The sequence below is a fragment of the Rhinatrema bivittatum genome, chromosome 5 (assembly GCF_901001135.1).
Source record: "Rhinatrema bivittatum chromosome 5, aRhiBiv1.1, whole genome shotgun sequence".
NCBI classification, from domain to species: Eukaryota; Metazoa; Chordata; class Amphibia; order Gymnophiona; family Rhinatrematidae; genus Rhinatrema; species Rhinatrema bivittatum.
The window spans coordinates 39,634,622-39,661,990 of record NC_042619.1 but is presented as its reverse complement, the minus strand read 5'-3'; the positions used below and the strand labels follow the sequence as shown (position 1 = coordinate 39,661,990).

The following is a 27,369-nucleotide window of genomic DNA, read 5'->3' as shown; positions in this document are numbered from 1 at the left end:
GGATGATCAGATGATGTCTTCCTCCAAAGACTCAGATTGTCTCCCCTCAGACCCTTCTCCTCCAGAGGAGCAAAGGAATTCTCTGCCTGAGGACTTAACTTTGCAGGTTTTGTGAGATTGATGGCAGAGGCCATCCCGTTCCAGCTGTTGACAGAGGAGGATGCCAGGCACAAGATGCTTGAGATCCTCCAATTTGTGGAGGCTCCTAAGGAGACTGTGGCAGTCCCAGTACACGAGATACTTTTGGAGTTGCTGCTGAGGATTTGGGAACACCCCCTCACAGTGTCTCCTGTCAGTAAGAAGGTGGATGGGGTTTACCTTATCCAGAAGGCTGTCGGATTCGATAAGTGTCGGTACCCCACCAGTCAGTGGTGGTCAAATCCACCCTCAAGAGGGCCAAGTGCTTTTGGACCCACTACTCGGTGCCCCCAAGGAAGGACTACAGAGCGATGGATGCTCTTGGGAGGAAGGTGTTCCAAGGTGCCATGCTTATTGTCTGCATTGCTGCCTACTAGATCTACATGAGCCAATATTCATGGGACATCTGGAAGCAAGTGTAGGAGGTGGCTGAGCAGCTGACTGAACAGCTGCAAGATACCCTCATGTCACTGGTGTGCAAGGCTTTGGAGTGTGGAAAACACGAGGTCCGTGTGATGTACAGTGTTTTCAAGATGGCATCGAAAGTCTCTGCAGCAGGAATCGGCGCCCGTAGAATGGCATGGCTGTGGGCCTCTGATCTCGAATCTGAGGTACAGGAACAACTTGCTGACATGCCATTATTGCGTTCGTGCCTGTTCTCGCCCTCGCTCCCCCCTCTCTACCTTTGTGGTGACTCCCTTTGGGTCTGACGGACAGATGCTGCCGCGGCTTCTCCTTGTGGCTTCTCCCCGGAATCCCCGGACTGGCCTGATGCCACGGATCCGCCATGTTCCTGATGATGTAAGGGCACGCACGTGCGCTCCAGAGTTTGTACCGGCAAAGGCGCGAACCTCGGGGACGTCCCCCCTGTAGTGACGTCATCTGCTTCCAGCTTAAAAGGTTTTTGCTTGCAACTATGTATCGAGTTAGCAAGGGAGATAACTCTCTCGCTACTGCTCTGCCTCCTCAAACTTACCAAGGGGTACCCGCTCCTCGGGGGCCCTGCTCTCTCTTCTTGATTTCAGATTGCTAAGACGGGATCCGGTACTCGCTCCTCGAGGGCCTACGTCCCTGAATGCTCAGAAGACTCCTTACTGCCTGGAAGCGATCGCAGATGTGAACACTGTGAGTTCTATTACAGATAGGAACCGGTACTCGCTCCTCGAGGGCCTTTGTTCCTAATCTCGAAAGACTCTCTTCTGTCTAAGATATTATCGCAGGTACGGAGATCGTGAGTTATTATTGCAGATTGCAGATAGGAACCGGTACTTGCTCCACAAGGGCTCATGTTCCTAAAACCCTTCAAAACTCTCTTCTATCTCAGAAGCTATCGCATACCTATATCTTGTGAATTACTATTACAGATTGCAGATAGGAACCGGTACTCGCTCCACGAGGGCCTATATTCCTAAAACCCTCCAAAGACTCTATTCTATTCCAGAAGCCATCTCTTACACAGATATTATGAGTTCTTATTCCAGACTGCATATAGGAACCAGTACTCACCTACAGCTCCTGTTCCTGAATATACTGAAGACTCTCTGTTGCATAGAAGCCATTACAGTTATCTACAATTGTGAGTGTATCATCTACTACTGGTTATGTATCCAGCATACCCTGTCTACTCACTGCCTATAGTCTCTCTCTACAGCTCAGCAACCAGAGACCCGCAATTCCAGTATCCGAGGGACTTCAGCCCTGCCGGGCACATCAGCTCACTACTGCCACCTCTGGTGGTTCTACTTCCTGTCTAATAAAGAACTGTGTTTGTCTCCATACTCCAGCCTAGCCAGTGATCCCTCTCAGGATATCCTCCTGGGGGCGCTGTCATCTGCCATCGGCCCAAGGATTCACCAATTTACATTAAGTGTTCATTCCTTACATTACTAGAGCGGTATCATACAGACTGCCACTATGGGGAGTCAACCCACAACAGTTCACTAACTCCATCTATGGAGTACAACGGACTGCTGGCTACTGTCCTCGGGGGAGCAGATTCCATAACAGATTGCAACTCCTCCTCTCTGGAGGAAAAGATCTACATCAGGTTGCTAACTCCTCTCCTCTGGAGGAACTGATTACTAACAGTCTGCTAAATCCTCCCCTCGGGAGGAGCTGATCGTTAACAGATTGCTAGTTCCGCCCCTCTGGGGGAGCAGATCAATAACAGTCATGTACAGAAGAGAATCTCTTTAGAGATAGGGTGAGGGATGCTGTGGCCCAACTTCGGGATTATCATGAGACCCTCTAACTCTCTGCCAGTGTCCTGAACCCGTCCTCCTGTTCCAGGAGCCGTCGAGGCAGAGGGCCAAGGAAGTCCTTCTTTCACCAAAGAAAGTACTATCCTCCGCCTCTTTGAACCTGTTCTCAACATCAGAACTGTTGCGGCCATTCCAGGCAGCAGAGAGCTCTCAAGCCCCAGCCACCTCCTCTGTCAAAACCGGGGATGGGGTTTTCACTGAGCCACAGGGAGTATTAGCCAGTTGCCCGTACCTGGAGCAATGGATCCTCCGGTCAGGGGCAGGCTGTGGTTCTTTGCAAATCAGTGGCACAGTGTAACCTCAGACCAATGGGTTCTGTCCATTGTCCATCAGGGGTTCCAATTAAATCTATTGGGTGTCCCACCAAATTGCCCTCCATACACATATTGGGGCCGTTAGTGCATCAGGAAGTACTACTAGCAGAGCTTTCCTCCCGCTTAATGGCCAGAGTGGTCGAGCCTGTTTCATCATGGCAAAGAGGACGGGGTTTTTACTCCAGGTACTTTCTGATTCCAAAGAGAACAGGAGGACTTCGTCCCATCCTAGACCTGAGGGCATTGAACAAATTTCTAAAAAAAGAAAAGTTCAAGATGGTTTCCTTGGGCACCTTGATTCCCTTTTTGCAACAAGGAGACTGGCTATGCTCCCTAGACCTACAGGACGCATACACCCACATCGAGATGTTCCATGGTCAGAGGAAGTATCTCCGGTTTGTAGTGGGGAAACAGTACTTCTAGTACTGGGTGTTGTCTTTCAGGCTCATGTCTACTCCATGAGTGTTCACAAAATGCCTGGCCATGGTGGCAGCGCACCTCCGCAGGCTGGGAGTGCATGTTTCTCCCTATCTGGACGATTGTATTGCGGCAATGAAGACACATCAGGCAGGATTCATGGCAAAAAGGAAAAGGGCTGGCCATTCCCGTGGGTCCCTTTTTATTGTACATACATCCATAGCATACAAATGTGCCCTCACATCATTGGCTCTCCTAACCATAGCATACAGACGTGTCATTAGACCATTGGCTCAGGGGGTGTGTACAGATCATTTCATTGGCTGCTAAAGCCTATACCATATATGTGTCTGTCTTTTGCCTGCAGCTGAATACGTGGCAGCTAGGTATCCTCTCCTTAGGCAGTGAGGGTTAATTATAAGCTAGAGATTTAAGATGTGCTAGTCTTGCTGCATTCAGTGCAAAGGTCAGAGAGAAGGGAAGTTAGAGTTAACCCCTGACATGCCCTGCTGGCCATCAGGAGCAAAGCTCATAATTCCCCACACGATTGGCTGGTCAAGAGCACATCTCCGACAAGGGCAACCAGGTCCATGTGCTTGACCATATGGGTGTTGAAAACACTAGTTTTTGTTCTCAACTACCCAAAGTTCCATCTCAGTCTGTCACCTCAATTGCACTTCATCGGAGCCCTGTTAGACACAGCTCAGGCCAAGGCTTTTCTGCTGTGTCAGATGGCTGTTACAGTAGTGCCCATTGCGGTGGAAGTTCAACAGAGTCAGCAAATATCGACTTGGCACATGTTGAGGTTATTGGGCCACATGGCCGCAATGATCCATGTTACTCCCTTGGCATGATTACACATGCGCAGAGCCCAATGGACCCTAAGGCCTCAGTGGTGGCAAGCCACAAAGAGCCTCCAAGATTGTATCCAAGTTACCCCGTCCTGCTGGGACTCCTTGTCCTGGTGGTGGGTACTTTCCGATCTGGAACAGGGAATCTCCTTTCAGAGTCTTCCCACTCAAATTGTGTTAACCATGGATGCATCTAACCTGGCGTGGGGACCTCATGTGCATGGGCTCGGCTCTCAGTGTTTATGGTCCACTCAGGAGTGTTCATGTCAAATCAACTTTCTGGAGCTGTTGTTGATGTCCTTTCGTGGATTACAAGCTGGTTAAAAGACAGGAAACAGAGAGTAGGATTAAATGGTCAATTTTTCTCAGTGGAAAAGGGTAAACAGTGGAGTGCCTCAGGGATCTGTAATTGGACAGGTGCTTTTCAATATATATATAATTGATCTAGAAAGGAAAATGATGAGTGAGGTTATCAAATTTACGGATGATACAAAATTATTCAGAGTAGTTAAATCACAAGTGGATTGTGATACACTACAGGAGGACCTTGCAAGACTAGAAGATTGGGTATCCAAATGGCAGATGAAATTTAATGTGGACAAGTGCAAGATGTTGCATATAGGGAAAAATAACCCTTGCTGTAGTTACACAATGTTAGATTCCATATTAGGAGCTACCACCCAGAAAAAAGATCTAGGCATCATAGTGGATAATACTTTGAAATCATCAGCTCAGTATGCTGCAGCAGTCAAAAAAGCAAACAGAATGTTGGGAATTATTAGAAAGGGAATGGTGAATAAAACGGAAAATGTCATAATGCCTCTGTTTCGCTCCATGGTGACACTGCACCTTGAATATTGTGTACAATTCTGGTCGCCACATCTCAAAAAAGATATAGTTGCGATGGAGAAGGTACAGAGAAGGGCAACCAAAATGATAAAGGGGATGGAACAGCTCCCTTATGAGGAAAGGCTGAAGAGGTTAGGGCTGTTCAGCTTGGTGAAGAGACGGCTGACGGGGGATATGATAGAGGTCTTTAAGATCATGAGAGGTCTTGAATGAGTAGATGTGAATCAGTTATTTACACTTTCAGATAATAGAAGGACTAGGGGGCATCCCATGAAGTTAGCAAGTAGCACATTTAAGACTAATTGTAGAAAATTATTTTTCACTCAAAGCACAATTAAGCTCTGGAATTTATTGCCAGAGGATGTGGTTAGTGCAGTTAGTGTTGCTGGGTTCAAAAAAGGTTTGGAGAAGTTCTTGGAGAAGTCCATTAACTGCTATTAATCAAGTGTACTTAGGGAACAGCCACTGCTATTAACTGCATCAGTAGCATGGGATCTTCTTGGTGTTTGGGTACTTGCCAGGTTGTTGTGGCCTGGTTTGGCCTCTGTTGGAAGCAGGATGCTGGGCTTGATGGACCCTTGGTCTGACCCAGCATGACAATTTCTTATGTTTTTATGTTCAGGCAATCAGTTACGAGCTATGGGCTTTCAGAGATCGGCTATGCAAAAACATTGTCCTGATCCAGACCGACAACCAAGTAGGAATGTGGTATGTCAACAAGCAGGGAGGCATGGGATCATAATTCCTGTGTCAGGAAGCAGTCCAGATCTGGTTGTGGGCCCTGTCCCTTGGGATGGTGCACAGGGCCATGTACCTCACTGGGATGGAGAATGTGGTAGCGGACAGACTGAGTTGAGCCATCAGACCCTATGATTGGTCCTTGGACCAGGAGATAGCGAATCGCATATTCTGCGTCTGAGGGAGTCCGGACATAGATCTGTTTACATCTCCCTATAACAGGAAGGCACCTTAGTTCTTCTCCTTGCATAGGACAGATGGCAAATCTGCCTCAGATGCCCTTGCTCGCTATTGGGGTGCAGGGCTTCTGTATGCATGTCCTCTGATTCACTTAGTGGCAAAGACTCTCTTGAAGCTTCGTAAGGACAGAGGGACTATGATTCTCATAGCCCCTCATTGGCCGAGACAGGTCTGATTTCCACTCCTTCGGGAGCTGAGACCGATCAGTCTGGCGATTCCCCAGATCTCATCACGCAGGATAAGGGCAGGCTGTGGCATCCCAGCCTCCAGGCTCTGTCGCTCACCGCTTGGATGATGAAAGGTTAATTCTGTAGCCGCTCAATCTTTCAGAAGATGTTTCAGATCCTAATTGTTATGGTTTTGATGAATTTGTGAACCCCGGGCTGAGGTGAGAGATGTCTCCGCCCACAGGGAGGAGCCCCGGGGGCTTCACCATTGTTGGGCATGGTCTCAGCGATGTAGGACACAGCTGTGAGAGAGACTATATTAAGGAGAAAATATAGTACATAACGCGAGGAGCGGCAAATGTAATAAACACAGACCTTGTATAGATGATGTAATATCCTGAGGCACAGATAGAGTAGTGTAGACAGACTGAAGAATGGTAGTGACCCGAGGAACAGGGTACGCCGTGGAATCTTCAGTAAAGTTGATAGAAGTTGGAGAATGTATTCACACAAGGAAGTCTCAGCAGAGATACCTGAGGAGCGGGTCAGGAAGTCCCAGGCAGGAGGGCCCTCCGAGGAGCGGATAGCCAAGATGCGGAAGATCCCCCAGGAGCGGGTTCTCAGAGCGTCCGAATGCCAGGAGGAGAGTCTGGAACAGCAGATCCAAGTTAGAGCGGATTTAACAAGTGAGAGAACTCTTTGCTAACTCGTCTTAGCAATGGGCCAGTCAGTATAAGTACACTAGCGGTGTTGACATCATCGGGAGGGGATGCCCCCGAGGTTCCCACCATGACGTATTCATAAGGAGGCCCTGCGCGCGCACGCGCGCGCCTAGGTGATGCTGGAAATAAGATGGTCGGCAGCGCCTATGCTGTCCCAGGGATGCCGGGGAAGGTGGCTTTGGTTGGCGGAGTCCGCCATTCTCCCAATGATTGACAGTGCAGGGAAAAAAGAGGTGAGCATGAGAGGTTGCAGCCATCTGCAACAGACAGGCGTAACACTAATGAGTTCTAGAAAGCCTTCCACTTGAAAGTTCTACAGATTGATGTGGAGGAGGTTTTCTATATGGTGTGAGCAGATCCATTCTCCTTCCCCACGCAAAAATTGCTTGATTACCTTCTACTCCTGTTGGAGCTGGCTTAAAGATCGCCTCCATTAGGGTCCATCTTAGTGCGATTGGCGCTTAGCACCACTGTGTAGATGGTATGCCCATCTCTGTAAAGCCTATATTTGTACGTTGTATGTGCGGTCTGCTTCAATTGAAGCCTCCAATAAGGTCTCCCGCTGTGTCTTGGGATCTCAGTGTGGTTTTAACTCAGCTGATGAAAGCTCTTTTTAAGCCGCTACGCATCTGTGACCTGAAGTACCTGACCTGGAAGGTTATATTTTTAGTGGCAGTCACTTCAGCATGCAGGGTCAGCGAGCTCCAAACCTTAGTTACTTATCCACCATATTCAAAATTCTATCATGACAGTATGGTCTTGCCTATGCACCCTAAGCTCCTGCCTAAGGTGGTGATGGATTTCCATCTTAACCAATCGTCCTGCCAATATTCTTTCCCAGGCCTCATTCGCACCAAAGTGAATGAGCACTGCACAATTTGGACTGCAAGAGAATCTTTGCCTTCTGTCTGGAGTGGACAGAAGCACATAGACAGTCCACCCAACTTTTTGTTTCTTTTGATAAGAATAGGTTGGGCATTGCCGTTGCCAAACAGACACTATGCTGTTGGCTAGCAGATTACATCTCCTTCTGTTAGGCCCAGACGGGACTGCATCTCGAGGGTTATTCAAGGCTCATTCTGTCAGAGCCATGGCAGCATCAGTGGCCCATATGCGAGCAATTCCCATGGAGGAGATCTGCATGGCTGTGACATGGAGTTCTCGCCACACATTCACATCTCATTACTGTCTGGATAGAGATGACCAACATGACAATAGGTTCGGCCAGTCTGTCCTCAGGAACCTGTCTGAGGTGTAGAACCCAAGACTCCCTACCTAGGGACTGTAGTTTTGGTTCAGGCTGTCTCCCCCTCTGTTACCAACAGCACTGGTGTTGTGCCCATTGGCACCTGGTTAGATGTTTGTTGGTCACTTGTTGCGTTGGGGAGCAGCCTGTAGCTAAGCATTCACCCATGTGTGAGAACTACCATCCTGCTTGTCCTTGGAGAAAGCAGAGTTGCTGACCTGTAACAGGTGTTCTCCAAGGATAGCAGGATGTTAGTCCTTGTGAAACCCGCCCGCCACCCCACAGAGTTGGGTTTCTCTTATTTTTATTTTATCATAATTTTATGTTATGAGACTGAAGAAGGACCCTGCATGGGCGTGTGGATAGTGGCATGCTGGGCATGCTCAGTGTGCCTAGTCAAAGTTTCTAGAAACTTTGACATAACTTTCCATATCGGGCTCCATCTGCTGATGTCACCCATGTGTGAGGACTAACATCCTGCTGTCCTCAGAGAACACCTGTTACAGGCAAGCAACTCTGCTATCTCTTCGTAAATTGAGATGATCTAGTTTATCCAGATGTGTCTCTTGCAAGAGCACAGTATTTATTTATTTATTTATTTATTTATTTATTTATTTAAAATCTTTTAATATACCGATACTCAAGACAAATATCTTATCGTACCGTTTTACAGCAAAACAAGGGATGACCAGCAATATAAGAGAAAGTTACATAAAACAGGGTGATGAATTCAGGACAACTAAGAGAGGTAAATTAGCTTAACATAGCACTACAATTATAATAACAAGCAACGTATAATAGTGACTAGGCGAAGGACCTAGTAGGTACTCAAACAAACAAACAGTTCTTAAAGGGATGGTGACATCTGTACAGGGCGACGAAGAACGGAGAAGGTGTTGAGATTAGGAGGAGAGGGGTCAAGAAGGACGGGGCAGGGAGAAAAGACCGAAAGGTCTGCTTTCAGTTTTCTAAACATGGTTAAAATCTGTTTCCTTTTGATTAGAGAATGAATTCCATCAATATTTAAATGAGAAAAAATTAGCTTCAAGCATTATTCCCTTCCATTCCAAAATCTTCCTTCTTCCCACAACACCTCTGTAGCCCCCTATAGAAAAACAGCATGTGACCCATAAGCACCTACTCTCTTCTAAACAGGGTATTTAAATAACTCTGACATAGAATTGTTATAATTAACACTCGAGAAAAAGGGAGTAAAAAACATGAAGAGAGGGAGATTAATGCAACTGCTCACAATAAAGCAAATTATAAACCTTAACCTTCTTCTCCTCATTTCTTTCACCAAATATCAAAAAAGTAGAAATTAAATTAAAAAAGGAAGAAAAAAAATAAAAGAAAAATAGTCTCTTGCCAGCATTCATATACGTGAGAACACAGGGCCTCTGCAATTCTTTTGAATATACATAATTGTCCAGCCACAAATGTTAACCCATCCACAACCAAAACTGGATTCATGCTGCAAATCAGTAAAATATATCAAAAAGTATATCACAAGGAAAAAGGTGAATATTTGCTTCCCTAAAGTATCGTTCAAATACTGTGACACTATTTTACTGCGTCTTCCACATATGTGATATTACTTAACAGTGAAAAAAGGGCTGAATACAATCCAATGAGCTCCCATACTGATATTGGAGCTACACTTCCAAACCAGTGAGCTATCATAGAGCAAAAAAAAGTGCACACTGAAGAACAAAGATTCCATATCAGTTCAGCTTACTCACAAATTCAGCAGTCTCAAGGTTTGATGTAAAGATTTTAGTTGTTCCTTGATAAATCTCTTTTCATTTAGTGGGGAATTGTAATTGAAAGTGGATCCCTTTGTTAAACAGTGTAGTGCCATAAGGTATAATTTCTCTTCGATCCATTGTCACTTTAGCTGAGAAATCCAAAAATAGCAGTTAACGATTACCCTCATAAATAACCTCTTTTTTTTATCACTGGAATACTGTTATTATTGCTACTTTGACTTCAGGGTTAAAAATCCTGACAATAACTTCCTGGGTTTTGCAGCTTCTTCCTTCAGAGGTCCCAGTTGATGAGCATGCTCGATAGGAATATGAGTTCTGACTGTAAGTGGGCCCAATTGTTCCAGTTACTATTTCTCACATAGATGTTTCAAATCTGCCTTTTTTACTGATTCAGAAAGTCCCACAAATTGGATGTTACTCCTTGACCTATTCTCCAAATCCTCCACTTTTTCTGAAAGAGCATTGCTGCACTATAACTGAGATATCTGTGCCTGTATTGTCGTTATTCTATGTTCTTGCTGTGATATCCGATTTTCTGCACCCTGGATTTTAGTTCCATGCTGTGGTAACTTGGCAATAGCAGCTTGAGAAGCCAGAAGGAATAAGGAGGCAAAGTCTGGCTGTTTCCTTTATGTGCAAATTATTTACAATGAAAGAAAAGTCAAACAAACAAATACAGCTCACCTTAAGTTCAGGAAGCACACAGATATCACACATAAGCAGGTCTTTGCATAGAATGGGTTCTTGTCTGCTCCCTGGGGCTTCTATAACTCTTCTGAGCCCTGCTTTCTTATGCTAGGCTGAAAGGATCCTTCCTGTGCCCATAATCTTTTGTTGGGTTGGGACTTAAGGAGGATAGCTGGGCCAGATAGCTGTGGCTGGTCTCTTATTTATTTATTTTATTTAAAGTATTTTATATATCGTCTTAACAAAGCAAATTGGCCAAAATGGTTTACAATATTAATAAAAAAAATAAAATTTAAATAAAACCACTATATTTTGTACTCCTATACCATATAAGTAACTAGAAGAAAAGTAAAAATAAATAAATGTACAGCTGGAGAAAAATACAATAAATCTTAATAAAATAAAATTCAAATATCAACTAAGCAAAATAAAATTCCTATAAATAATTATTTATTAAAAACAAGAAACAGGTAGAATAACAAGAATCGAGGAAAACCTAACATAAGGTTTTAAGCAAAGTACCAGGTGGTGAGGGAATTTCCTGTAGACACCTCACATATGCACATCCATCTACCTTTTCAGTTATTTCCTTGAGGAAGTACTGTATTAGAGAAAGTCCATTTTCAAATTCCAGTATCACTGATGTAGTCACTGACTTAGAAAGTTCCATGGAAATTTCTTTTATAGGTTCCTCTAAAAGAGATTCATCTGTTATTGAGATCTCTGAGGTATATTTAGTCTTTCCACAAGAATTGTTTTTTTTTATTTTTACTGTCTTGTAACTAATTTGTCCAGAAACTATCTAGAAGCAATAAAGAATGAAGTTAAGAAAGAAAAAAAGTGAAAAAAGAAACTTTCAGTGCTATAAAAGAAAGATGTTGTAGGGATCTGCAATTGAGCTTCACTCTGGATTTCCACTCACTAGCTGGTCATTATGTGATGCCACCACAGATTTTAGATTAGATTGAGGTCATGGCTTTGATTGGGCCACTCCAGTACATTTACCTTTTTGTTCCGTTGTCACTCCAGTGTAGCTTTAACTATGTGCTTTGGGTCAGGCTATAAGGCAAAAAAAAAAGGTGAACATTCTGCATTGCAAACACCTTGGCAGTGAAAAGGTTAAAACTTCCAAGACTTTACTTAGTTTTTTGCTGTTTAATTTGCAAGCTTTAATTTACAAGTACCAGTACATGGTAAATGCAAACGCTGATGGACTTCTGTGCCCATTTCCAGATAAAAGTTAATATTTTAAAAGCCATCTGCATCAAACTTTGAGGTCCTTTATAGATATATAGGGATTGATGTCAATTGGAGGCCTTAGAAAATTTTGCCTTCTTTGGCTTTATCTTTGCTCCCTACCACCAAGGATTTTCTGATTCCTCCTCTGAGTCTCTTAATCTCGTGGACCATGCATATAACAATAGTTTTTTTTCTCCTGCCCAATCAATCTGTCTCTCTCCCCATTCCTCATCCCTCCTTTTATGTCTCTTCTTTCTTATCTCTTCCTCTCTTGCTTTTTCCCCATACCGCTCTCCCTCCCTATATCTTTTTCCCTTGCTGTTTTCTCCCTCCTTCCTCATCTTTCCTTTTCCTCCATCTCTCCTTACCTCTCCCCCTCCTATCCTGCCTTATCTCCTCTTGGCTGTCAGAAGAGCAACACTTCTTAAATATGCAGAATCTTTTCTGTGTGGTTCTATTACCACCATGTGGTTCAGATTATAGTAATGGAACTATTGAAGATGATACAGGAGAACTGACATTTTTAAGGAGTGACACTCTCCTTCCATCAATCAGAGTGAAGGGATAGACGGGCGCAGGAATCATAAGGAGAGTGACCATCAAGCTGGAGGAGGGGAAAAGAGAGTGAGATCTTGAGATTTTGTTTGGGTAGGGGGCGGATATAAAATCAGATAGCAATGATGGCAGCAGCAGCAGCAAGAAAAATGAGGCAGAAACTGTCAAGGGGCACAGTGCTTTTTAAAAAAAATAATTACATTTCACAAATATATAACATGTAAGAAAACGTACAACCCATAAACCAAATGACAAAAAAAAAAAGATAAGAAGAAATAGAAGAGAATACCTTTTTCAAATGGTCACAAAAGTATTCTCCCCCTATTTAAGTTCACAGTTTGTAGAGGAAACCAATAAGACAAATGAATTAGTACAAAAATATCATAATACAGAAAATTAGATACTTCCTGACCAGACATTAAAGAGAATATTTAAACACATGCCATATTAATCACTGAGTTCAGAAACCTTCCTCCTCCCCCAAGGAACCATTAAGATAAAGTGGAAGAAGAAAAGGAAGACCCTTGCTTTGTACTTGCCTCATGGGTCTAGACCAGTGGTTCTCAACCCTGTCCTGGGGACCCCCCCAGCTAGTCGGGTTTTCAGGATATCCACAATGAATATGCATGAGAGAAAATTTGCATGTTATGGAGGCAGTGCATGCAAATGTTCTCTCATGCATATTCATTGTGGATATCCTGAAAACCTGACTGGCTGGGGGGGTCCCCAGGACAGGGTTGAGAACCACTGGTCTAGAGAGAGAGAAAATCTGAAAGTTGATCTGGATCAAAAATGATGATTTCTTTCTGGTTTTAACAGAACGTTACACTTGTAAGGATAACCAGGATGTTATTAAAATGTAGCCCTCATATTAATAACCTGGGAAAATGAAAACTCTATCTCTTTCATTAGGAGGTGTTATGGAGGCTACAACTTCCTTGTGTTAAAAAAAGGTTTTCTTCCTGGCTTAGGTATTTCTTAACCGGAGATATCCAAATATAAGAAGGGAGCAAACTGCACTCCACAAGTAATATACAATCCAAGAAGGAGTGCAAGAACAATATAGGTCCAATACTTTCTTCATCCAAAATGTATTTATTTTAGTTTTTAAATGTTCAAGGAAGCCACTCCAATTTTCAAAACATGTACAGGTAAATGGACCCTGAAGCAGTCATTTACCTGTACATGGGGGACCCTGAAGCAGTCATGGGGGACCCTGAAGCAGTCATTTACCTGTACATGGGGGACCCTGAAGCAGTCATGGGGGACCCTGAAGCAGTCATTTACCTGTACATGTTTTGAAAATTGGAGTGGCTTCCTTGAACATTTAAAAACTAAAATAAATACATTTTGGATGAAGAAAGTATTGGACCTATATTGTTCTTGCACTCCTTCTTGGATTGTATATTAGGTATTTCTTAAAACATATGGAAAAATTCTGACATTGCAACTGAGAAATGTTGTTTCTTTCTTCATAAGAAGCCGACAAAGTGCAATACTTGTTGATCTCTAGTATAAAAAGGATGGCTGGGGATTGCCTTGGTGGCTCAGTTTAAGGATTTGCTGCTGATATCATCTCCAGCCTTCAGGTGGCGCTGTGAGCTGCTTGGACCACCTATCATATCCTCCCAGCTCTATGCCCCTCACTTTCTCCCAGCAGCATCTTATTTCCTGTTTAGACATGTACTTATATTCAGGCTTTTTGTCAATCTGTTGCCAGAGTTTGTTCTTTCTTCTTGGTCCTTGTACTCCAGCTCCATCTTTGTTACCTAAATCCAGAAGACTTCTTTATCTCTGGTTTCTACCTTCAGTGTTCCTGCCTGATCTCTTTCCTGTTCCTGGTTTCCTAGTGTGCTCCAGCTCTTCACTGTGTTCCAAGATTTTAACTTCATGTTTGTATTCCAATACAAACTTCATGTTTGTATTGGGGTCTACTCCTTCTTGCCTCACCAGCTACCAGTACTTGAAGGCTCAACCCGAGGGAAAAGTAGCTCGCATAGGCAGAAGAAGCACAGCTTTTCTGCTTTTCCTGTGTACAGCTTGGATTCACCTCTCCAGATGTTAGGCAGCTGGTTCCTTGAGTAACCCACAGATGACTACATCACTTCAAGCTGTAGCCAGTATGGACTGCACTGAGCTGGCTGAGGGAGCTGAGCCAACACTTTGGAACCAGTGTGTTATGGCTCTGGATCAGGCAGAGCATAGGGAACACCACCCTTGGAGTGGCGCAAGTTGGCATGACAAAGCTGAAACCAGGCTTGGGCAGGGTACTAAGGCTGGAGCAAGGCTTGGACAGGAACAGGGAGCAGGTAAGACTGGAACTTACCTGCTCCCTTCATTCTTCACAGCAGCTGTATATATTGTACACTGTATATATTGTATACCTGTATATAATTAACTTCTTCTATCTCTCTTTATTTCCTCCACCACAGTTCAATAGCCCTTGTTAATTGTAACTGCATCTCTTCATCACATTTATTTATGTTCATTGTTGTATTCATTGCACCCCTGTTTTTATGTAAACCGACATGATGTGAACGCTTCATGAATGCCGGTATAAAAAAACCTTAAATAAATAAATAAATAAACTTAAGCTTGGATAGGAACAGCATGCAGGTAAGGCTTGAACTGAAGCTTGGATAGGAACAGCATGCAGATAATGTTGCAGTTCCTGGCCACGGCAGCCCCTGGCCAGTCACTCCTACCTGCTCCTCTCGCCGTCGCCCGGCGTGGTGCGGTCTGCTCCGTGGCAGGCCGACCGCGGCCTGCCGCATGGCTGCAACGGCGGCCTCCTCCGTCCAGCGGGGGAGCTCTCCCTAGGCATGCGTGTGCGAGAGGCCCTGCCCTTTAAAGGGGCCGCGGTGGGAAAACTCAGCCCGGCCCCGGAAGATGACCACCTGGGAGGGGTATTTAAACCCCACAGCAGTCTACAGAAGTTGCCTTTGCAACAGGTCATCTCTTCGTAGTGCTAGTTGCTGATCCAGATGTCCTTCGTTCCAGTTCCTGCTTTGATCCTGTTCCTGCCTTCATTCTTGATCCAGTTCCAGTCCTTGTGATCCTGCTTCCAGTTCCTGCCTTCTTGACTGTGCCTTCGTTCCTGCTTCCAGTCTCGTCCTTGCTCCTCAGTTCAAGTTAACCAGTCCTCGGCTTGACCTCCAGGTTTGACCTCGGCTTGTCTTCTCATCTCTGCTTGTCTGCTGCCCTTCTCAACCCCTGGCCTGGTTCTCCGTTCTTGTCTGTCTGCTGCATGCCTCGGATCTTCTGCTTGAACTCCGTTTCACATCTTCGCTGCCTGCCCAGACCCAGACTGCTAACCCTGTCTCCGTTTTCCTCTTCACCTGCTTCTCTGAGGCACCCGCACCTAAGTCCTGCCGGCCCTGGCACTCAAGGGCTCAACCTGCAGGGAACGAGGGCTGGTATAGGTGAAGGTCCTGCTGGGTTGTCCTCACCAGCGCCATCTCCCGGAGACGAGATCCATTGGGGGCAATCCCTCAGTGGTCACCACCACTTGCTCCAGCTCAAGGGTCCACAACCATAACAGATAAGGCTGGAACTGAGGCTTGGACAGGAACTGGCTAAAGCAGGACAGGACAGGATGAGACAAGGACAAGATAGAACATAGAACATACAGGCTCAAAGGCAGTGATACAGGAAACCCTAAGGGGCAAGACAAGAAGCCTAGATAGGCCACAGAGCAAGGCAATGCCTAGACAGGGCAGTGGTCAGGAGAAGGCCTAGATAGGCCACAAGGCAAGGCAAGAGTAAGAAGGCCCTTAGGCAGGAAAGCATGGAGCATGAACACCCTAAGGCTACAAGGCAAGGCTTGGAGCAAAGAGGCCAGATGGCCACAAGGCAAGCCAAGGAGTGAGAAGGCCCAGAGACTACAAGGCAAAAGAAAGAAAAGTCTGGGGAGGCCACAAGGCAAGAGTAGCTAGGGCAAGCATCCAGGGGTAACTCGATGCAGAAACATTTTGGGTTTGGTGAGGTAGCGTTATGTAGGGTTGGAGCCTGGATGTGGTGAAGGCAGGGAGGAGGAGCTTGTCCAGCCTGGAGAGTATGCTTGTTGAGGTTCCTTAGTGGAGGGGAGGTTGAAAGACAGGCTGTGTCATGAGATCAGGGATGAGATGGTGAGAACAGTTTGGGGTAGGACTCACCAGAGGCTTCTGCTGATAGGGAGGTGTTGTAATCAGGGTACTGTGAAGCTGCATAGCAACTGAAATCAAAACACAATGCTTGGTAAGCCTGCAAGAGTAAGTTAATGTGCTTGCTCAGAACCTCCATCCTGGATGCCTCTGGATCACAGTTGCAGCAAATGCCTCCTTCTGCTCCTACACCTTTTGCAACTGTGGCACATCCACTTAAAGAGCCCTGGGTGGAAACCCTCCTGCACTTTTCTGGAGATCCAAAATCTTGCTGGGGCTTTCTGAATTAGTGCTATATAGTCTTTACCTTGCAGGTTTCCCAATTTTCCTGACCATATGTTAAGAGTGGCAGACATAATATTACTTTTGACTAGGGAAGTTTTGGCCTGTGCCTCTCTACGTTGGGAAAATCAGGACCCTGGATTTTGGACTTTGATGCTTTTGTCATGGTATTTAAACATATTTTTTATGACCCAGGCCGCTTGATTTCAGCCTCTACCTTTCTTCTGCACTTGAAATAAAGGGAACTGTACCATGGGGCAATATACGATAGAGTTCCACGTGGTTGCAGCAGAGACAAGCTAGAATAATGAGGTCCTTGTTGCATTCTTCTGGAATAGATTAGTGGATCAGATCAAGGATAAGATGATTTGCTGGGAGCTATGTTTATAGCTGGATATTTTGATCCTTTTGTATCTGTACCTAGACACCCGTATTCAAGAAAAACAATTGAAACTCAAGCCTTCCACCATGAGCCCAATGCCTCTTGCAGTCCTGCAGCCAAGCCTGTTCCACCAATCAAAGAGCCTATGGAGCTGGGCTGTATTAGCACTTGCCTATGCCAAACAGAGAAAAGTCACAGAAGCAGCTGGGGCTTGGCTTCTGTTGTATTGGCCTTGGACACTTGGTCAGATATCATCCTAGGTTTGGCCAATGTTCATCACCGGTGTCACCGGAGCAGATTCCTTTGTTGATGTTTCCCTCAATCATGTGGCACTATCTCTCTCAGTCTCAATCTCCTTGAATTAGCCATCAGGATCAGCGGAGACCCTTGCCTCATTGATTCCAGGGTAGAGGGTAATTTCATTATCCTGGATTTTGTCTGTAAGAGCAGAAGTCCTATTGAACCCAATCCTGCACCAGTCTCATTCTCACCATTGATGGTTAGCCCTTGAACAAAGGAGAGGTGCAATGAGCTACAATGGACCTGAATCTAATAGTGGGTACAAAGCATACTGAAACCATTTTGTTCTGGGTCCTTTAACTTCCTTCCTATATGGTTCTCCTGGGGTTACCCACTCATTGACTGCCTTCAGGACAGATCATCTCTTAGTATCCTTCTTGCTTCTCTTTTTTTGTTCTAGACCTGGGGTCTATAGCTTCCACTTTTGTTGCCTCTGTAGTGCAAATATCCTTGGGTCTTCTGAAGTACGATACTACCATGCTTTTGCAGATGTTTTTAGCAAAAGGCAAGCAGAGATGCTCCCTAAGCATTGGGAGTACAATTGAGCGATTGAACTACTTCCTGGAATCATGCTACCACAAGATAAGAGATTCCCCTTGTCAGGCCAGAAACTAAGGCCATGTCTGAATATATTCAGGAACATCTGTCTTAAGGCTTCATTTGATCATCAAAGTCCCCTGCTAGCTCAGGATCCTTCTTTGTACAAAAGAAGGATGGATCCCTTAGTTCCTATATTAATTACCAGGGCCTCACTAAGATCAGAGTTAAAGATCTTTATCCCTTGCTGCTAATCACTGAACTCTTTGATAGACTTCAGGGGCCAGACTTTTACCAAGCTAGAATTGCGTTGGGGGGGGGGGGGGGGGGAAGGGACAGGTTGATGAGTGGAAGAGACTGCCTTCAATACCAGGAACATGTCAGTATGACTATATGATCATGTCTTTTGGACTTTGTAATGCACCTGTTGTATTCCAAGCCTTTGTCAGTGATGTTGATTTTGATCTCTCTCAATATGTAGTGGTCTACCCTCGATGACATCTTAATCTTCTCCCCAGATTTGGCCACCCATAGCTAGCATGTACCGGAGGTCCTTTCTCGCTTCACCAGCATCAGCTTTTATTTATTTTATTTTATCTTTCTTTCTTTAGGCTACATTTTCCAGTGGTTCACATGGATATACTTCATATGATGAACCGAGTAAAGGTCACGTGTGTCATAAAGATGATATTAGAGGGAATACAAAAAGAGTAAGTACTGTGCTATAGTATTTTCACTGACTAGTATTCCTTATTTTGGTAGAGCTCTGTGATAGCTGAAAGCTAATGATTTGTTTCATGTATATGACCAATATTCTATCTTATGGCATCCTGTTCAGCATGTAACAAATATATGGCATCTTGCATATGAATATGCTCAGTTTTGTTTGCTATGTGGGGGATTATGTCGTTGTTGGCATTACATGATTAGACAAAATATGGGCATAGCCTCTAAATGTAATTTGCTCAAAAAGTCCATGAAATTTACTTTTGTTTTGGTTTTGATGAAGAGGCCAGTGTTATTGTACCATAGTTATATATTTTTTTTATTCATTTTGACCTTGCATTAAGATTCATTATCTGCATTACATAGTCTGTGTCCATGGTTGTTGAAGAAAACTGTGACTATCCTATTGCATGAATGGTTATTAAGTTTCTTTTTTTTTAATTAGGCCAATAAGAATGAGATATTACAGTGAAATTTTTACTAGCTGCCAATTCATTCATGTTTTCACATTTGTCTGTAGTTACCAATTTATGCAATTTTTGCAGAATGCAGTTCTGTTTTGGTGTTACTTTTATTTGTTTTGGTTATCCACTTTCCTAAAAAATATGTAACCTCGTTTTATTATTTCTGTTACTGGGTGAATGCTATCTTTACTTTATACAGTCAGAAAGGCTGGAATCTGAAAAGAAATCTTCATTGAACTGTGTTGTATGAGAGCTGAGAACCACTTTTGGAAGCATTACCTTCAACAGGATGTGCTTTTACTGCATCTCACCCACACAGCATAATGTGGCATATTTAATTGAAGCACTTCTACTTTCTTCTGAATCAAAGATTTGCCGGAGCTGAGGAAACACATTGTGTCATTTAATGCAAAATTAATAGAGAAGAAAAATAGATGGGAACCATAAACTCTAAATCAGGGGTTCCCAACCTTTTTGAGAGTGTGGACTGGTTGGGAGACAGATGGGGGGTACTGATGGGGATGGACTGATATGGAGAGAGAGAGATTGGTAGGGATGGACTGGTGGGGAGAGAGAAAGAAAGACTGTGGAGTAGGTGTGGAGAGAGAGATATAAACTGATGGGGTAGATTGGTGGGGAGAGAGAGAAAAGAAGATAGTGGGAAGGAGGGATAGAGAGAGGTAAACTGGTAGGATGAGATAGGGACTGTTTGGGGTAGACTGGTAGGAGGAGTGAGAGAGAGAGTGAGAGGGGATGGTGGGGGGGAGAGAGGCTGGTGGAGATGGACTGGTGATGGGGAGAGAGATGGATTGTGGGAGAGAGAAAAGAGAATGGTGGGGACAGGGAAAGGAGAGGTGTTTGAGACGGGCCCCATTACTAAAGAGGAGAGTTGAAGAGAAGTTCAGTGTATTTTCATCCCCCCAACTCCCCACCCACAAAATACCATTTTTAAAATCACTTGTCTTCTGTCCTACTTCCCCTCACCATGGCCTCTTCCCCAGTGCTTCTCTCCTGCCCTCCCCCTCCCCGGCCCCTTCAGTGTAGGGCCCCCTCCCCTCTCTCTGCATTCCCATTCATCACTTTCTTCCTCAGGCTTGCTGGACCAGAATAGCAGTCTTGGGTAGCAGTGATTTGCCCTGCTCCTCCTGTTCTCAGTGCAGGAAGAGGCTCTCAGTGGTTTGCACACGATCCTCCAAGCCTCTACTCAGAATAGTCTGGGGCTCTCAACAGTGTCGTTTTACAGCACTCCTCCTCTTCTTTCCTCGGTGCTGAACCAGGCTTCTTGTCTCTCCTTGATGCCAAGCAGCAATATGCTGCACTCCTCCAGGCCTCTGCTCGGCGCAGAACCTAACTTTCAGGAGCAGTGATTTACCTCGCTCCTCTTCATCTCTCCTTAGCGGAAATATGCTGTGCTCCTCCAGGCCTCTGCTCGGCGCAGAACCTAGCATTCAGAAGCTGTGATTTACCTCGCTCCTCTTCATCTCTCCTTAGCGGAAATATGCTGTGCTCCTCATGGCCTCCACTCAGTGCCTACCGGGCTTTCAGCAGCAATTTGCTGTAGTCCTCTCCCTTCAGAAATGTGGAAGCGGGCTCTTATGCGTCTTCACCACCTTGGTCTTCTTTTCTTCTCAGCACAAGACCAGGCCCTTCTGGACCACACACAGTGCAGAATGTGATAGTCAGGAAAAGGAAGCAGCCTTGGGGCAGACCCCGCTCTTTTTCTGGGCAGCTGGACTTCCAGCAGATACCCTGTGATGCTCTGTCAGACCCTAGTTTGGGAAACACTGCTCTAAAGGCATGGTGCTTTCCTAAATTATATGATTCAGAAAAGTGTCACCTAGTCTATGTGACAATATAAAGCTATGACAAAGGCTGCGGTGGTCCAATGGCTCATTGGCAGTACTGGAAGCTGCCATGCAGGAAATATGGGTTTGATTTATGAGCCAAGCATATGCTTCTTCACTCATTTATGTCTAAGAAATCTGTGTAGGCAGTGTTCACAGCTCGTGGAGGGGAGAGATTTCCAACCATTGTACATTGGTGGTGCCTACCTAGTGGTCAAAATTAGGATGCATGCATACCAAATTCCAGAGGGATGGGAAATGTTGTTGTGATGGCTGGGCTAAATGCAAGTGTTAAAAAGGAAGAAAGCTTCCAATTACTTGCAAAAGAAGGCTCACTGTTGTGAATCCTGCCTGCGGAGCTACTCCCTGCGAGCAGGCCTCCTACCTTTCTCTGCTTTCTTCAACGCGGCTGAGGCCGCCGACTTCCACGGCTTGGAGCCGCCCCTTTGGACCTTGCATGTGCGGCCGGCTGGCTGCCGAGGTCATCAGCACTTTGTTGTTCCGCGTGGCCCAAAGCTGCGCTGCCATTCTTCCATGCGGCCAGAGCCGCTGACATCAAGGCCGCATTCCGCGGCAGCTGTAGTCCGCCTCTTGTTCTTCACTCGCGGCAGGGAGCCGCGAGTCAGCTGTGTCTTCAGCGGCATGGAGCCGCCACTGCTGGGACCTGCCTAGTGGCCTGGGGCCGCCCGTAATCTATCTTCACGGCAGAGAGCCGCTTGAGCCTGCTTCTGAGCCATTTGTTCCTCCTGCCTGCTTCTAGGAACGTGGCCGCGCCTCTCTACTGGATTTAAAGGGCCCGTGGCCGGATATGCCCTGGGCCCTACCTAAAGACCATTTCCTGTCTCAGCCCTATATAAGGGCTTCTCCTGCACTTCAGCCTGGCCTTGCATTGGAGTTACTTGTCTCTGGAAGTCTCATCTTCCAGCGCTCCATCAGGTCTTCGTTCTTCGTTGGAGCTCCATGTCTCATTATGCTTCCTGAGTCTTCGTTGCTTCCTGTGGTTTCCTGATGGTCCATGTCTTCATGTTTCGAGGTTCCTGGTCCAGGCTTCCTGATGTTCCAGGCTTCCTGATGTTTCACTTCCTGATGTTCTGAGGTTTCGCTCTTCCTTCACCTGTTTTGAGTCCTCCGGATCCTCCAGCTCCTGTGGTTCTCCGGATGACACCTTGCTTCGTCATTGGAGTTTCGTATCAGCTAGATTTCCTTCCTGCGCTTGTTCCGCTCTCCGCGTGGTCCGTGACCAGCCTCTTCAGGTTGTGTAGGGCGCGCGGTGGGACAGAGTGGTCCGCAACCAGTCCATTGGGTCCACCTGTGTCGGTGGGCTGTGTAGGGCGCCCTGAGAGACAGTGCCAGTGTCTGAACCTTCCCAGCTTCTCGTCTCATCCAAGACTCTTCCAAGTTCCTCATCTCATCTAGAGTCTTCCAAGTTCCTGGTGCACATCCAGAGTCTTCTCGTCTCATCTCGAGTCTTCTGTGTCTGCCGCTAGGTATCAGCTTCTTGCTGATGCCTAGCGGCAGGTCCAAAAGGGCTGGGAACAGTCGGAGGACTGTTCAATAACCAACATTATGCTTTGATCTTCCAGAAGCATGCAGGTCCGGCAGAGGGTCAGACCTTGTCTTCGCCCATGCTGGGACATGCCTCGCCAACCCTCAGTGCTGTCTTGGATTCGTCTGGGATCGTGCCGAGGCCCAAGGGCACATGAAATCCCCTCAAGTTGGGATCGCTCTCCTAGCATTCCTTTCTGTATCACTTAAACCGCAGGGAAGAGAATATTAGGTTTGTTAGGAATTGGGGAATATTCTGTGGAAAAGGGAGCCTATTCTGATGGGATGGGTTCCAGCTTAACCAGAGTGGAACCAGGCAGCTAACGCTAAATTTTATAAAGGTGACAGCTGGCTTTCCCCCATGTTCTAGTTTAAAAGCTGCTCTATCACTCAGGGGTGCATGTTTCGCGGGAGGTATCTTCAAAGGATGCTGGCAAACCAAATAAATTAGAATATCCCGATAGGTGGTTGCAAAAGCTGAAAAATTGTGGGTACATATAAAAATGGAAATACAAATAAACTGCTTTAAAATATCTGTATGCAAATGCCAGAAATCTGAAAAATAACACTGGCTAGTTAGAATGTATGGCAGTAAAGGAAGATATAGACATACTAGGCATCTCGGAGATTGGTGGAAGGAGGATAATCAATGGGACACTGTGATACCAGAATACAGATTGTATCACAATGACAGGGCAGATAAAATCCGAGAAAGGGTGGGACTATATGTTAAGGATGGCATACAGTCAAGGAAGACAAAAGTATAGCAAGAAACAAACTGCACTCTAGAATACTTATGGATAGAAATCCCAAGGGTAAAAAGGAAGACTATATTAGTGAGAATATATTACAGCCCTCCTGGTCAGGATGAGGAAATAGACTATAAAATGCTAATAGAGATTAAACTAGCTAGCAAAATGGGTAATAACGTAATAATGGGAGATTTCAGCTACCCAAGTATTGATTGGGTAAATGTCACATTGGGACGTGCAAGAGAGGTAAAGTTCCTAAATGCCATCAATGGCTGCTTCATGCATTTGTTGGCCATGGAACCAACAAGAGGGGGAACTATATTAGATCTAGTTCTCAATGGATGTAGGACCTGGTGCAAGAGAAAGATGATGGATCCACTTGGCAATAGTGATCATAATTTAATGAAATTTAACATATAAATTGGAGGGCAACTAGTAAGGAAAACTACTGTAGTAGATTTTTTGTTTTAGGTTTCAGTATTTTTATTGAGTTAAACATTCATGGGTAGCCCGATGCTAAGTTTACTCTACACCACCTCAGGCAATGAAATGATTATTTAGCAACAGATTTGCCCCTGTGGTATCCCCTCCCCAACCACCACAGGAATTGGGAATACAGAATTGGGAAATGTCTGATATACGAATAATTTAATAATAAGTCTAAGGCGCCCCTCCTATTATGTGAAGGGTAGCGGGTGTGTGAGCCCTTTCTGCTGCTGAATTGTTGACTAGGCCTTGAGGGTGTATCTATGAGGCCTACACTGGCAGCTGACTGATGCACTATGTAGTGGGACAGTCTGTAACTTCTTTTTTACCAGCCACCTCCTGTGCAGGTTGGGTTCAGGCAGCCAACAGGACTTAAGCAGGTTCCTAGGGTGGAGAAGATAACTACATTTCAGAGGCACACTGGGGTCAGGAACAGGCCAAGATCAGGGCAGGCAGCTAACAAGAGTGGTCTGGTCCAAGCAAGGGTCAGGTCCGCGTGATGAGGTCTTATCAAGAGATCAAGATCTGGAGAGTCAGGCTATGGGTGGACGTAGACACACAGAAGATACTGGATGAGACGAGCAGGACATGGCAAGGCTGGACAAGGAAAGCTTTAGAAGACAAGGCTAGAAAAGGCCCGGGGAGTTCACTGTCAGGAGTTGGTGGTGCAAGGGCGCCAGAATGCAGCTGAGCAGCAGTGGAACATCAACAGACTGGAGGAACAAGTGGTTTGGTTGGTGTGCCTGCAGTTCACCGAGTAATAGAGGCTCAGGCAGTCCGGATAATGTCTGACAGTGTGACAATGGTGCCTTACATCAATTATCAGGGTGGAACCAAGAGTCAACAGGTGTTGGAGGAGATAAGTGCACTCATGGTACTGGTGGAACAGCATCTCCTAAGCATATCTGCCTCTCACATTGCTGGAAAAGACAATATCAAAGCTGATTTCCTCAGCAGGAGAAACTTGGACCCAGGAGAATGGGAGCTGGCAGACAAGGCCTTTCTGCTCCTGGTGAATTGCTGGGTCCTACCGGATCTAGACCTGTTGGCAACCTTCAACAACACAAAGGTTCCATGCTTCTTCAGTTGCAGGCAGGACCCAAAAGCAATGGGCATCGACGCTTTTGTTTAGGAGTGGCCATGCAGCACCCTTCTGTATGCGTTTCCAAAGTTGAACCACACCCAGAGTCATACAGAGAAAAGGCTCACGGCAGGAAAGAGCCTGCAGCTCAGAGACCCGACGAGCTGAACAGATTATTATAAGAAAAACTGTCTTAAAAGTAAACAGCTGCAAGAAAAACGTACTCAGCAGTCAAAAGGTTGGACCTGCCAAAAACTTGAAGACCAAGTTAAGGTTCCACAGAGATACCGGTAGGTGCAATGGGGGGGGGGGGGGGAGAAATTGGGACACCTCTGGATGGGAAAACAAAAGGTCCTCCATTGACTCTTCTCTGTAACAAGCCAGGGCTGCAATTTGAACCTTCAAGATGTTAAGGGCCAAACTTTAAGCAAGCCGTCTTGCAAAAACTCCAAAATCAAAAGAATATTCACCTTGAGCAGTTGAGCACCTCGCTCAGAACAGCAGGTCTCAAAGACCCTCCAAACTCTTTCTGGGTCCAAAGAAGACTGGAAATTACCACAGGTGTGTTGCGTTCGTGCCTATTATCGTCCTCGCTCCACCTTCTCTACCTTTGTGGCGACTCCCTTCGGCTCTGATGGACAGATGCTGCCATGGCTTCTCTCTGTCTCTGCGTCCTGGAGTCCCCAGGCTGGCTTGATGCTACAGATCCGCCATGTTCCTGATGACGTAAGGGCGCGCTCCAGACTTGTACTGGCAAGGACACGAACCTCGGGGGCGTCCCCCCCGTAGTGACGTCATCTGCTTCCAACATAAAAGGTCTTTGCTTGCAACTACGAATCAAGTTAGCAAGGAGGAATCTTTCTCCGCTGCTCTGCCTCTACAAACTTACCTAGGGGTACCTGCTCCTCGGGTGCCCCGCGCTCTCTCTTCTTGATTTCAGATACAGGACGGGATCCAGTACTCAGATCCGGTACTCACTCCACGAGGGCCTACGTTCCTGAAGACTCAGAAAACTCCTATTACCTGGAAGCGATCGCAGACGTGAACACTGTGAGTTCTATTCAGATAGGAACCGGTACTCGCTCCACAAGGGACTACGCTCCTAATCCCAATGACTCCTTTCTGTCTAAGACGTTATCGCAAGTACAGAGATCGTGAGTTATTGCAGATTGCAGATAGGAAATGGTACTCGCTCCACGAGGGCCCGTGTTCCTAAAACCCTTCACAAACTTTCTTCTTTCTCAGATGATATCGCATACCTATATTTATGGATTGCTATTACAGATTGCAGATAGGAACCGGTACTCGCTCCACGAGGGCCTATGTTCCTCAACTCTCCTAAACTCTCTTCTATTCCAGAAGCCATCTCATACACAGTTATTATGAGTTACTATTCCAGACTGCTTACAGGAACCGGTACTCGCCTGTGGCTCCTGTTCCTGAATATTGAAGACTCTCTGTTGCATAAGAGGACCTTACAGACATCTACCATTGTGAGTGTATCATCCACTACTGGTTATGTGTCCAGCATACCCTATCTACTCACTACCTATAGTCTCTCTCTACAGCTCAGCAACTCAGAGATCGCTATTCCAGTATCTGAAGGACTTCAGCCCTGCCGAGCACATCAGCTCACTACTGCCATCTCTGGTGGTTCTACTTCCAGTCTAATAAAGAACTATCTGTGTTTGTCTCAATACTCCAGCCTAGCCGGTGGTTCCTCTCAGGATCTCCTCTTGTCATCTGCCATCGGCCCAGGGATTCACCATTTCTACTAAGTGTTCATTCCTTACACTAATAGAGCGTAATAGAGCGGTATTATATCATCTACCACTCTGTGGGAGCCAACTCACATTAGTTCACTATTCTGCCTACGGAGTATCATCACTGTTACTCCTTCTTCAAGGGAACAGATCCATAACAGATTGCTACTTCAGTACAGAGATTATATTAAGTGCTAACTCCCTAGCGGATCTGTCTCAGATTGCTCAATTCCAAAGCAGAATTATAACAGAGTGCTAGCTCTTTCATTCTACAGGAACCAGCGCATACCAGGTTGCCAACTCTGCCCTCCTGGCGGAGTTAGCCATATCAGACTACCAACTCCTCCCCTCGGAGGAGCTGGTCAATACAGACTGCTAACTCCACCCTCCTGGCAAGTTGAGCCACAACAGTTTGCTAACTCCTCCTCCCAGAGGAGCTGGAACCTAATAGATTGCTGACTCCGCCCTCCTGGCGGGGTGAGCAATAACAAGGTGAAAAATTTCACTTCAACAACCAAGCCCTTTCAATGGCTAAACCATAAGAAAGAATGGGCCCCTGATTTAACAAATCTGTTTAAGACAGTAGCCTGAGGGGACTGCCCACTGGAATTCTCTGGAAATTGGCAATCCATGACCTTTGAGCCACTAAAAGGATGGTATTGGTTTGATGCCTACTGGATACATATATATATATATATATATATATGTGTGAGTGAGAGTGAGAGTGAGAGAGAGAGAGTGAGAATCCTCAAGGCCCTCATAGTAGTAAAGTATCTCTATAGGAGGTCCATCTAATAGGTCGAGGTGAGGTGTTGGTGGTGGTTTAGGGTTTAGGGGACAGTTTCTCATGTAGAGTCATACATACGAACACC

The 27,369-nt window shown here is 45.6% G+C and overlaps 1 protein-coding gene across 1 annotated transcript in view; it reads left to right on the top strand.

Annotated features, from left to right (window-relative positions):
• The window catches only part of DLG2 (discs large MAGUK scaffold protein 2), a 2,548,136-nt gene that overhangs the window by 329,893 nt on the left and 2,190,874 nt on the right, over positions 1 to 27,369 (top strand). The window contains exon 4 of the mRNA XM_029602231.1: positions 18,448 to 18,546. Within this exon, the coding sequence (XP_029458091.1) occupies positions 18,448 to 18,546 (99 nt within the window). The remainder of the gene's footprint in view (positions 1 to 18,447; positions 18,547 to 27,369) is intronic.